Below are 13,444 nucleotides of genomic sequence, written 5' to 3'. Positions count from 1 at the left end.
CATCCGCCTCTTTTTGCTTAGCGCAGAAAATGGTATAAATAATTACTGTCCATGCAGGAAAATAAATAAGCTTGACACCCATGGATTCTATTTTCTACAGTAGCTGACAGTTTTTCTCAGATGGTTGTGAGTATGGGCCAATTTATGGATGCTACACAGGAAGCAAGTTGAGTTGAGTGAGCAGCATGAAAGCTTTAATGACTGCATTAAGACCTCCAGGATGTATGGGCACGCATTCAAGAGCCCAGCAGAGAAAAGAAAAATTGACAATGAAGTGGATGCATGTGTACTATGTGAGTGAACATCAGTGTTTGGGTGAGTGTGTGTATATGTGTGTGTGTCTGGAAGGAGGGGTAATGTGAAAGTGCCTGTTTATCTCTGTGACATGTATCTCGGGTGCTGACAGGCCTATCCATGTTTTATTGTGCAGAGATGGAAGGATTCCCATGGGGCCAGGCCAGTCTAGCCATGCAGAGCCAGTCAACCCCCACCCCAAGCCCAACGCTCACAGCCTCACATAAAATACACACACAGCCTCACCCGTTCACTCTTATCTACTCCCTTTCTTTTGCTTTAGACCTGTTCTCTCTCTACTTTGCGGGGATGCTGGACTGTGATGTTGCAGCAGGTTCCCATAACATGGGGACGGAAGGAGAATTTTAATAAGTCAGTTCAAACATTTGGGCTAGCTTGAAGTTAGGAAGAGAATCCTCCTTTAAAGATATTTAACTCAGCATGAACATCAGTTTTGTAAGTGCCAACAAATCAGTTCAAACGATCTATGTACCAGGCATATTTACCACTTTTTAGGATCTATACTGCAAAGTTAAGAGTAAAATAACTTCAACATCAAAAGAGCACCTTTATCTTATTACTCTTTTCAACTTGCAACAGCTTCTAGAGCTCACTGAATGTTTGTGAAGAGACAAAGGACACAGTAAATGCATTTGCTAAAGGACTGGACATGTGTGGGAAATACAAACCAGACAAGCAGCTTGTTAAAGAAGGTTGGATTGTGGTATATAATTATGCTCAGGATCTTAAGAAAACCACACGGCTCCAATATTAGAATTAGAATAGTTCCATTCACTGGTGGTACCTGGTCTGCAGCCATGCAAGTACCAGAAAATATACAGTCGAGCTTTTCAGAACCTCCTTTGCAGCAATGTGCTGTTCCTACCTCAGGTAATGAAACATTTTAAAGATACAAATTACAGCTAGGTCAGTGGTGGTTTGCAGTGAAGCGGAGTGGCTCTTCAGCCACTTTCCCCCAATGATATATTGTTATTTATAAGCCAGGAAAAACAGCAGGGGAAAAAGCAAAACAGTCCACAAGCCAAAAAATCCCAAACCATTCCTTTTGGGTCCCACTGGTTGACATCTATCCCATTTCCAAATTGTAGTTTAGTCCCGCAGCTTCATTTGCCTGTGGCATTTGAACAAAAATGAAAGCATTTTTCTTCCCCTGAAGCAGGTCGGTGGTATGGAGGAATGGTCCCTGTGGTAGCGTGTTCTCTCAGAACTGGACAGCGCCATCTGCCCATCCCTCCATCTCCCTCTTCTAAGCCTGTGGTTGTCAGACCACTCATTTGGTGAAATCTCCCCCTACAGCCCTGATGCCAAGACAGAAACTATTTTAGACATAACAGGAGGCTTTTCATCAGTGGTGAAGCAGGATTTCAAAAGGACAAAGAGCGAAGAGATTAGAAGTAAGAAGATGAGGGCAGAGTGAACAGGTGAAAGAGAAATAAATGAGCCAAACAAACCAAAGGGGAAGAAAAAGTGTTGCATGTTGTGGTTGGCCTTGAGGAACTTGAAAAAGCTGTAATGAAGAGTCAGGTATAGAAATGGTTTTCATGTTTAGTTTCATATACAATGATAAATATGGAGATTGATCGAACTGCAGAGACATGAAGATATATTCTGTCTTTTCTTTTATTGCTGATGACCAGCTCTGAGCCAAGAATCTAACCTAATGAATTCATTTTTTTTATTTAACCAGGGTAGAAAGGGCTGTTTTACGAAGCGCAACAATAAGAACTTTTCAGAGATGTTTGGTGTGATCACAGCTTGTATTTCAGTGGGTAATTGAGGTTTATCGGTCCTAAAATAAACACAACAAATCAGGGATGTCCTGATTAGTAGCTCAGTCTTATGTTTGTTTTGAGTTTGGCTTGATGTATAATTTACAATTTTATTAAAGCACTTTAGTCTTTGTATCTATGCATCTATGCAAGCCTGGTTCTGCTGGAGGCCTCTTCCTGCTAAAAGGAAGTTTTTCTTTCCCACTCATGCACTTGGGAAAAGTACAGAGTGGGATTGTCAGTTTCTATGATATTGTAAGGTCTTAAACTTGGAATATACAGCTCTGTGAGACAACTGTGCTAAATGGCACTAAAGTAAGATACAATTAAATAAAACTCAATTTCTGTATTTGAGCAGTGACTGAGGCAAACCTTCCATGTTTTCTTAAATCTCCTCTGCTCTCTTGGCACAGTTGGGCACCAGGAGACTGGGGTGCTTGCAGTCGGTCATGTGGTGGCGGTCAACAAACCAGGACACTGCGCTGCATGAGGAAGGTAACCTACCAACGGGAGGAGGTGGTGGCGCACTCCTTCTGCCCTGTAATCTCTCCGGCCCAAGTCCAGCCCTGCCACACCCAGTCCTGTCCGCCAGAATGGAGCACTGGATCTTGGTCACAGGTGGGTTTGTAGCAACATTCCAAAACCACAAGAGCAGCGTAGCTTTTAATTTTGACAGTCCACGTTGACCTTTGATGAATCGCTGTGAAGTTTTGTACTGACATTTACGATCCCTGCAAGTCAAATCCTAATGACTTTGGGGACCCTCTGCCTTTTCCTTTATTACCACATGAGGTTTATATTCATGGTTTAAGGAAAATATTTTGGCAACTACTAAATGGATTTCTGTGACACTAGTTACTGTTATTCATGTTCCCCATAGGGTAGTCTGCAATAACTCTGCTGACCCTTCACCTAACAGTCAATCTAGTGCCATTAACAAACTCAATGTTAACACTTAGCAAATGTCTGTACGCAAACATGTTAAACTCAAGAATTAAACTGTTGTGCTCTCCATGGCATTACACTGATCACATTTAGAACACAGTAGCACTGCACAGCTTCAGAAAGCTCTTAGCAAAATGTTGAACACTTTTTTCTACACACATTTTCAGGGAATTATACCAAGACGATCTGACATTTTATTTACTCCTGTGCATTTCCCACCATGAAAAAGGCTTTAGGTATTGTTTTATAAATTTTGGTTAAAAAATGAGTTTATTTCACTCATAGGTGTCAATACCCAGTCTCTGCCTACTCTATTGTTAAGTCATTATTTTTTTACTAAAAGGGTTAGAGGTTATGAGGGATATCTGTCATAACTAATTTATTTTCCTTAAGTGCAAGTAAAGCATCACCAGTGTGTGGTCAATGCACACTGGTATGTCTCTGCATGACAGAACCCTGTCTGTGTCTAGGAAGGTACATATTCACTCATACACTGAGTTTCCTTTTCAAGCTGTCAATTGTTTCACTCAAGCTCAAACAAATGCTTTGCTGCCCTCTGTTGGATTTTTTTGCCTTTATTTAGATAGGTGGGTCCCATTAAGATTATTTTCCTATTTATAGGAAGTTCTGGATTTGTGGAACACAGTATGAGATAAATCACACAATGTAATAGTCTTTACTAGTAAAGAAAGATCACTTGTCAGGAATATTGAAGTTTAAAAAAAATTCAGATTAAAACAAATTCTTACCCTTTTCTATATTTCACCTCCTGTCAAAATTAAGTCCTTTGTGTTGTTTGACATATCTATTTAAGAACTAACTGTATCCATCTAGTAAAATAGCACATGCTTAAATAACGACACAGCTACATAAGGTGGAGTCAAATGACCGTTGAACTCTTTTATAAGCAATAAGTAGTTATTCGCTGCACAGAACTGTTTTGTTTCTTTGCAAAGCATGTTCTTGATTACATTGTTTAATGATCTGGTTAGTTGATGGATTTGGCTGGTTCCTCTTTATCTACAGTGCATCACATAATAGACTGAGCCTTTCAGTGCTCATATTCCTGTATACAATATTAATAGCCTGGCAGCACATCTGATACTTTGTAAACTGTTCCAGGTTGTTTAGCTGATGTGACCTATGCAGTCCGGACATTCAGCTGCCATTCAGCCATCATTCTTCGGGACACTCAAATTGTGTGTTTGCACTATTTTGTAACAGCAGCCTGAGTTCAGTTTGCGGTCAGGCAGAGACAAGGCCAGCGTCCCTGAAAAGATCAATCGGAGCTTTTAGTGACAAGAGGACAACTGGGATGTGTGTAGTTGTGAGTGTAGATGCTCAGATGTGTGTGTCTGTTCTCTAATAAATTAATGCGGTGTGTTCAGATAATCTGCCCTGATGGCTGTGCTCCTCAGTCCCAGTGGGGCAGTTCGACTCTGCTGTCCATCTCTCTGCAGTTCACATGGAGTTTACAGAACCAATGTCTGCTGTTAGTGAGGACTTTGATGAGTTGGGGTCACATTCATCCCAGAGTTATTGGTTTATTGTGTTTAATGACAGGCCATAATGTGCTGCCATCAAACCAGTGACCTTCTGTTTGCTTATCCACCATGTGGTGAATTAGGAATGCATTAACAGTGTCTGTGCCAAGGATTTAACTGCTGTTAATATGGCCTAATGTTTAAATGTGATGGAAGCTGAAGGTTAAACCAATCATAAGACTATAAGTTACAGTGTATGTGCGTGCAAGTAATCTGTGTATGGCCATTAAACCTTTGCTTAGTGAATCATTAATATCCCAAGGATCATCTGTAGTTTTGACTTTTGCTCCACAATGACTTTTACTTCCTACTTGTCCGTGTTCAGTGCTCCAAGACCTGCGGCCGTGGCCTGAGGAAGCGGACCGTGTTTTGCCGCAGCACCGATCCAGGGGCCAAAGCTGTGGTGGTGCCCGACAGCATGTGCAGACAGCACCACAGACCCAAAGCCCAAGAGACCTGCGTCCTGCGGCGTTGCCCTAAGAATGAGAGGCTTCAGTGGATCCCCGCTCCTTGGGGAGAGGTAAGAAAAAAGGACTCATGAAACTCAAGAAAAATGGAAGTGAACTGAATTTTGAGTTCAGATCTGCAGTGAGGCATTTCTGTTTGTGGGTCAGTTTGTTGCTTATTGGTGTGTCTGTCTCAGTACAGTGCGACGGATGAAAAAGTAGTGTCCTGAAACTATATAAAACATCAGGAATAAACATTCTTTTTTTTGATGTTGGACCCTCAGAATAAAGAATACAAAGCCCTCTTTCTAGCTTGCCCATTTTTCAAAAACACTTAACAATCATACAGGGAGAAATCTATCATAGAACAGAGAAAGCAGTTTCACAGCCAGCAGCCTCAATAGACCAGAATGAAATGCAACATGTTTCATCTGGAACCATCATTACTCCTCTGCTTCATTTCCCCGCACTGCGCTTGTTGAAAATAATACTGGCACAAACAAATTGAACTGGGAGTAGAGGAGGCAGGTTGGGGAAAATAAGTAACTCTATATATTTTACAAAACTGAACATCTAACTTTTTGTGACCTGTGGAAGATGCATTTGTGCAAAGAAACTACCAACAACCAAAATCAGGGAATTAAACTAACCGTAGTGTTTATAATTCATTTCATTTCACACATTATCAATACATACTACCAATGCGCAAATTACAGTAGGTGACCTAATTAATATTTTATGATCTGCTGTGGTGAGCGCAGCTGAAAGAAGATGTTTGAATATTGAGAGATGAAGAAAACAATACAATAATTATCTACACCTGAAGCCCTTTTTTGCATTCTTTTTACAAATAGCAACGTTAACTTAATAATTGCAGTGAAAAAAAAAAAAAACATCTGTGAAAAATCTTGGCTGTGCTAGTGAGATACTCGAGCCTCTTGCACTTCACTCTGCTTCTCTGTGGCTGTGTGAGAAGGAGCTGCTTGGGTCCCGCTCACAGCCAAATAAGCTGAGAGTGAAAGAGAGAGAAAGTGAGTGAGCGCAGAAGGACAGAAGCAGTGTGACCACAAATGACAGCAAAACGAGTCTCATTTTTCAAAACCAAAAAACTTCAAGCTCCTCTTTTGTGCACATATTCTTCTCATCTATCTCCAACCTTTTTTTCATCCTCCCTGTCGCTCTTCAAGCCCTCAGTGTACTGAACCTTGTAGTCCCTGAACCTTTTCTAGCCATTAACAGGGTGTCTGCCTGGCATGTTCAAATTGCCCACCGTAGCCTTAGGTAGTGCAGTTTTGGAAATGTATAATATGTATAGTCAGAAATGTTATAGATTGTTTCTGTTTGACTAAACTTTGCGTGCCGTGACTTTTATTTGCCCCATTGAAAGTACTTAGTTGTTAGTAAATATTTGTTTTGCTATACACTTGGAGCCATGAGTGTGAATGATAGGTGGTTAATGGGGTCCCGTGCTTCTGAAATGGATAATGATTAGCAGCGGTTGCTACTTTGTGACAGATCAAATGTGTTGGCTCACTCGATACTAATACTGAGAAGTTTCACCCAGGTGAATCTGTGGAAGTCAGTTCAGACAGGATTTTTTTTCTGCATTTGTGCCAAAGATGGGCATATTTTTACCTGTTGTAGCAGAAAGCCGGGCTGATAAAACACACAGGTGACACAAACTGTCTGCTCATCATATATAATGACTGAAAAATACACAGTAAAGCATATCAGGGTTTTCTTTTTTTTCTTTTTGCTCCTTAACTACAACAGTAAATGAGCTTGCGGTGTCTGTAACTACAGGAACCATCCCATCACTTACAACCACTCACAGAGTTCATTTTCTAAAGCTGTCCCTCCTGCTTGCACTCTGTTTCAGTGCTCCAGGTCGTGTGGCTCAGGCATCCAGAAAAGAGAGCTTCACTGTGGGGAGAGAGACTCACAGGGAGGGTATGTGCCTTCAACTACACACTAAGACATCCCTCATACTTTAATAGATCTGCACAGATACTTGAGACCCCACTGTGCCATCTGTTTACTATCATCTGAGTCAGAATTTCAATGTTTTTGAAATGAGAAGCTCTGTAGGAATAGTCATTTTGAGCAGATAGCCTGTCCTCTCGTTGCACAGGTATGTGGCGTTTACTATACGGAGGTGCAGGAATATAGCCAAACCTTTGGTGGATCTTCAGCAAGGATGCAACCGAGGTCCATGCCCAGAGCTCCCTCGGGTGGTCCCTGGAAGAACGACCTCAAGTGTAGTGGTCTTAGGCTGGTACGCCTCTCCCTGGCAGCAGGTAGATTTTCTTGTGCTTTGGTTAAATGCTATCTACATCAAAAGATTTTACGGATACTTGTGTGTTCAAGCTGAAAATCTCACAGTTTGAAGATTTTCTACCTTATATGACACAGTATGATTACAGCTTTGATGTGTTAAAGTTACACTGCTAAAAAGATAAAAAGGGACACTTCATATCCATTTGTTAAACATCGTGTCAGGAAATGTTATTTTATCTACCGTTAAAGTTTATTCAGACTGACCCATGTTGCACTACTGCCTCTATGGGTCAGCTCACATCAGCAACACATCCTGAGCCCTCGACTGTCACACAGAGTTGGTCTTGCTTTAACTTGTGTCCACTCTAATATGAATGGGTTGGACACACCACTCTAGACTCGGGTAATATGTACACCAGTTCTAAAAACTGATTTATTTTCTATTTCACTGTCTCTGAATTGACATTTTTTCGCTTTTGTTTAAGAGACTCTCTTCAGTCTGAGTCTTTTGCATAAATCATTAATTGTCACTAATTGTCATAATACCACATTCAAGTGTCCCCCCCCCCCCTTCCCAAGAAAACTAAGTGGCAGACTATACAGTGTAGGTAATGTAAGTTTACAGATGTAGCAGAGGTTTTAGCCAGAAGTGGAACTGTGGATATGTGGGATAGGCCAAAAGATGTAGAGTCTTTTGGGGTACGGTTGTGTCGACTATGTGTTACATCATCTATTATGCAAAACGTCTTAAGGGCAACCTCTTATAGTGCAGGTCTTATTCTGCTTGATCTCAAGCTTGTGATCCTTGTATGATTCCACCAGAGAAGATATCTCTTGACACCTGCTGCAGGGCAGGTACATGGTGTTAGGGTTGTTTGTTTTCTTCATCTGTTCTTTGTCTCTGCGTAGAGTTTTCCTCCATTCTTTCCCCTCCCTCCCCTTATCCCTTTATTACAGCTGCTTTTCCTGTCTCAAACTTTTTCCCCTCTTATTTGTATGACTGTGCTTCCTCTTGTTCTCATTTGTTTCTTTTCTTTTTGGCTCACTGCCTCTTCTCTCCTGCCTTTGTCTCAGTGCTCTGTGTCCTGTGGCGGAGGAGTCCAGACTCGATCCATCCAATGTCTTCGACAAGGTCGCCCCGCAGCTGGCTGCCTGCCACACCAGAGGCCTGTCACTTCTAGGGCATGCAACACGCAGTTCTGCCCGGCTGCTCCCCTGGCTCCAGCACATCGCTCTAGCAGCCGGGTCACAGCTGCTGGACCAGCACTGAAAGGTATATTTCTCCGAGGGAGCAAAGAACAAATTTATTCAGCATCATTAAATGATGACCATATAATTACAGACATGGAGGAGATTTACTATTGAGATTTAGCAGCCCAAGAGTTTGCAAGAGTTAGCGTCATACTGTATCAAAGTAATATGGCAAACCAATTAGTTAGCATGCCAACACACTGGTTTGTAGCACACTTCAGTTTGTTAGTATTTTGCATGTTAAGGAGCTGAACCATTTCTCACCGTTTGGGTGGCGATGACTCAGACAATAGAGCATTTGGACTAGTAATTGGAAGGTTGGTGGCGCAGTCCTCATTTCCTCCAGTTTAGGCGTTCTTGAGCAAAATAGTGAACTCCAAATTGCCCCTGATGCATCCATCAGAGTATGATTGTGTGCATGATAGTTAAAAAGTGCTTAAAGGCATAGAATTAAATGCTGTATGAACGAGTGTTTGTAAATGGCTTTCAATAACAGGCTCTGTATAAGTATCAGTCCATTTATATTAGCAGGCCATCACACTAAAGTGTGTAACAGTTATTAACATCATTAAACACTGGCCTATACGCAGCTTAAAACCAGCATTGTTAGTATTGCCATTGGGAGCATATTAACATGCTGACATTAGCACTGTGTGTGTTGGTGTTCAACTAATTAGTCACTGAATGAACTGAAAAACAAAAAAGTTTAGCAATAATTTAGTCAAATGTTTTCTGGTTTGCTACTTTCTTTGCTTTGTTTATTCTCATATCTTCAAATTAATGTTTATTCTTATAATATGTATAATAGCATTGCTTCTTTTTGTTTTCTCTTCAGAAGAACACTGTGTGGATCACTTCAGCTGGTGCCACTTGGTCCCTCAGCACGGCGTCTGTAACCACAAGTTCTATGGAGAGCAGTGCTGCAAGTCCTGCTCCAGCAAGAAGCCATAGAGCTCTGACACCTCTGAGTCCACAACGGCCAGCCTCGAACAAAAGTGCTGCTACGGAGGCCATTCAGGGGCAAATACTCACTACACAGAGGACTGTGCACAGCAATGTGTGTTTTCTTCCTGGAGTACTTGACTAATGCATTTTGTATAGAAGTGAAAAAGTACATACACAGACTTTGTTCAAGAAGGCAACGTGGCTGCTGATGCTCTTCTGCCAAAGTGGTGTCATCAGGTCAATGCTCACATTGAAACTGGAAAGACAGTGAAATCCAAACTGAAGACTTGTTGTAAAATATATGTATCTTGATATTTTGTGGAGTATTTTCCTCTTGAAACCCCTGAAACTAGAAAGCCATCAGGACAACAGGAAAGAACAATAGTGTGATTAGTTATATGTTGTGCATTTAAAGGCATCTGGTTTCGTATGTCTTTGTTTAAGTTATTATGGGTCCTAATATATGATTTTACATTTTGTGAGATTTACAGTGGATTTGGGACATGTTATTTTTGTGTTTTGTGCCAGTCACCCTTGGATCCACATGATTCAGTTTTATATGGGGCGTTAGTAATCAGGTGAACTGCACTTCTCCTTCACATGATGTCCACTTGTCCTGTTTACTACTCCTGAATCGCACCACATCACATTCATGTCAGTGCTATTTAAACATCCGTATCTGTGTACCTAAAATATGTTATTCAACTGCGTTGTAAGTGGTTGTATTTTTTTTTTTTTTTTATCTCTGCTTTATCTTTATGGTAAATAACTTCACCATCTATCTGCTTTTCTTTTCTTCACTGCATTCTCTCTATCGATTACAGCCACAATGAGGTGAATAATGAGTAAGGCTGTCTGCAAGCCTGGGGGAGAGTAGAGGAGGGTGAAGAGGGAGAGAAGAGGATGATTGCTCGGTAAGCGTGGGTGCAGTCTAGATAGCAAGGGGTTTTGGTTATTGAGAGAGAGTAGTGTAGGTGTGTTCTCCACAGAAGTCTGGTCAAAATATAGAGACGTGGCAGGTTGAGCTTGAGATAAGAGATGATGCACTCGTGTTCATTTCTGTTTTGATTGGGGAACAAAACAACATAAAAACAACATATATGCAGTAGTTTGGTTGAAGGGAATTTTAATGGCTCAAATTCTAAAAGCAGACAGTAATGTAAAATAGACTGACTGATTTATTGGCAATCCAATATTAGCTATTGGCTGGTCTCTCAATATCTACATTTATAACAACCGATAAATACAATTTCTTAAAAGAGATCAAGGAAGAAAAGCAAAAACACCCTTGAACCAATATGAAATCAAGACGTAAACAAACCAATATCTATTTCTTTAACTAAAAGAATCTGCAAACATGATTGATCAATATATAAATAGTCTACAAACTCACCTATTATGCTATTTGATTTACCCCCTTAAGAAAACGACTAATAATTTGAGACTTCAGGTAATACTGTATTTATAGATGTATATAAATATACAGTATAAAAACGAAAATTTTCTTCGTACATAGTGCCTGTAGTGACAAACCAATGAAAAAATGTGATGCATTTTAACTTCTTGTTTTTTTTTTTATATTTCCCCCACATCTTTACAATTCACTTTCTCTTCTCTGATCAGCTTAAAAAAAACTGTTATTCTCACTTTGCATAAGACCACATAAAAGAATTAGCAAGATTAGCAACTAACTGGTAAACACAGGAGACCAGTAGAGCAGTAAAAAGCAGCATATAATATTGTCATTTTAAAACCTGTCTTAATTTATATTTAGGCAACTTGAAGTTAATGGAATAAATATGCATGCAAAGTGAAAGTAAATCAATGTGTCTTTACCTTTGGCAAAAAAAAGGCTCTTAAAGTGCCTGACTATTAGCTAGTTGGTAATGGTGGCTGTCAATTTAAGTACAGAGTAGGCCATGTTCAGCTTATCAGAACCATGACTGCAAACAAAAACATTAAAGCAACCCTTTGATGTCATCACAAAAGAAAACTGTTTCCACACTAAATATGCTAATTTAATCATTTTTAGTTGTGAGAAAATTGATGAAGCAACTTTAACGTTTGGCATTAGTGTTGTCTTGCATTCTATCCCCATGAGCACTGTGATTATTGCCCAGTTGGACACTTAATGCCCATTATTTGTCTGGCCACTCAGTGGGAATCTGCTTTCACTATTATTGGCCTCTTGGCAACTTCAGACATTTGATAACTTTTTGCCCCTCTCAAAACTTTCATAACTAGAAGCATGCTGAGATTTATGCTACTAAACAATGTTTTTCTTACAGTGATTATGCCACCCTTTCTCGCTCTGCGGGGTCTGCGATTGCTCTTTAATCAAACCGTCTGCATGAATCATGAAGCCTGGAGTCCTCACATCGTCTTGGCTGCATGCTGTTTACTGGCATGCTGTGAGCCAGACACCACAAGCTGGGGCACATGCACATACACACAAATATGATGGCTAACATACACACATTTAACTTGTTCACTGAGCATCAGGCTGACTGTGAAGTGTGTGGGTGAGAGCATGCTTTTGGAATTTGGGCATGCATACCCTTGTTACATGGTCTCCCAGCTGCATGCCTGCATTTGCTGCTTGGATTCATGCATTTACAAGTGTGTGCCTGTGTCTTAAAGGGTGAGTGTTTGTACAATACATATGTATGTCCCTACAAGCCAGCCCGTGATGTCTACATCGCAGTGGGGCAGCAATTTTACCGCTGAGCTGATGTGAGAATTTCTATATCTCCATCCTGCTTTCAGTTCCAGATGGGACTCAATTTCCTCTGCCCATATTGGTTCATAATGACATATTTTGATTATCTTAGCATGGGGAGCCACATCAACCCTTGGCATTACTGCCGTGGAGAAATAAAGAGATTGAGACACAAATAAAAATGCAGAAATGGAGGAGTAGCTCTTTATTTGGCATCCTCACTTGAATTTGGATTTGTCGGGTAATGTGCTTGCAACATCAAAACTTAAAAACTTCCCCAAAATATAAACAGATAATTCATCACTTTAATCAGACAAGTTTTTCTGATGCACTCAGAGCTTAAACAAGTTTAGTGTATGCTGGATAAAAAGTGTTTGCAGAGAATTATATGACAATATTCCTAAAAATGTTCTAATATCTATCTATAGATACCAGAACTCAGTATTAACAAGTTTGATTAATTCCATCCTATAGGGGGTTATTGACAACGATAATATCAGGAATTGACAATGCTCACCTGCTACATCCTGTCAATCAATGCAATGGAACCAGATGTTGGCATTTTAGCCACGGAGGACAAGTGTGCAAATTTTACACCATAAAAATACGTTTTTATTTATAGTAAACTGATGACAGATTGACTAACATGTCAGTGCCAGAAAATTTGGCAGTAGCAGTAACATCTGTTAATGAATTTAATGATCTCAGAAATATTAAATCTGGTTAACTTAAACCTGATATGCTTCCATTAATGTGGCAGTTTGACTCTAAGGGTCATGGCAACTTTGTATACTCCAGCTCTATCAGGGAAGTTAAGAAGCACAAAACGGCAACAGCCAACCTGATGGGGATATCTATTACAGCCATCGGAATGACTACATTAAAGGGAAAACAGACAAACCTTAAAAATCCATTATTAGGCAAAAATTTTAATACCACTTGATTTTGACATTAAGCTGTACTTTGAGTTTAATGTTTAGCATTTTAGTATTGTTGCCTAATGCTTAGAAGGATGCTGATGCTAGCATTTTGGGAGCACATCTGTGCCTTGCTAGAGCCTCAGTGAGCCACTAGCATGGCTGTGGCCTTGTTTAAAATTCATCACATCTGTTTTCATGTCTCCTGAAACAACCCGCCGCTATGAGAAACCTTGTCCAAAGAAAAAGAAGTGTACCTTTTTTGGAACCTGGTACACAATGAGCACACTGCACGAAAGTAAATGCCTGCCTTGGT

The 13,444-nt window shown here is 40.3% G+C and overlaps 1 protein-coding gene across 3 annotated transcripts in view; it reads left to right on the top strand.

The window, feature by feature from the left end:
• Window positions 1-12,405, top strand: part of adamts18 (ADAM metallopeptidase with thrombospondin type 1 motif, 18) — a 53,756-nt gene extending 41,351 nt beyond the window's left edge. For 2 of the 3 annotated variants that reach the window (XM_040011627.1, XM_040011630.1), the window contains 6 exons: window positions 2,498-2,702; window positions 4,899-5,093; window positions 6,899-6,969; window positions 7,151-7,316; window positions 8,371-8,569; window positions 9,383-12,405. In XM_040011627.1, the coding sequence (XP_039867561.1) occupies window positions 2,498-2,702; window positions 4,899-5,093; window positions 6,899-6,969; window positions 7,151-7,316; window positions 8,371-8,569; window positions 9,383-9,498 (952 nt within the window). In that variant the 3' untranslated portion in view covers window positions 9,499-12,405. The remainder of the gene's footprint in view (window positions 1-2,497; window positions 2,703-4,898; window positions 5,094-6,898; window positions 6,970-7,150; window positions 7,317-8,370; window positions 8,570-9,382) is intronic. The other variant, XM_040011629.1, reaches the window with a different exon arrangement.
• The last annotated feature ends 1,039 nt before the right edge of the window (window positions 12,406-13,444 follow it).

The sequence above is a fragment of the Simochromis diagramma genome, unplaced genomic scaffold (genome assembly GCF_900408965.1).
Source record: "Simochromis diagramma unplaced genomic scaffold, fSimDia1.1 OVJJ01000603.1, whole genome shotgun sequence".
Taxonomy (NCBI): Eukaryota; Metazoa; Chordata; class Actinopteri; order Cichliformes; family Cichlidae; genus Simochromis; species Simochromis diagramma.
The sequence above is the reverse complement of the archived record's forward strand: the minus strand, read 5'-3'. Positions and strand labels throughout refer to the sequence as shown.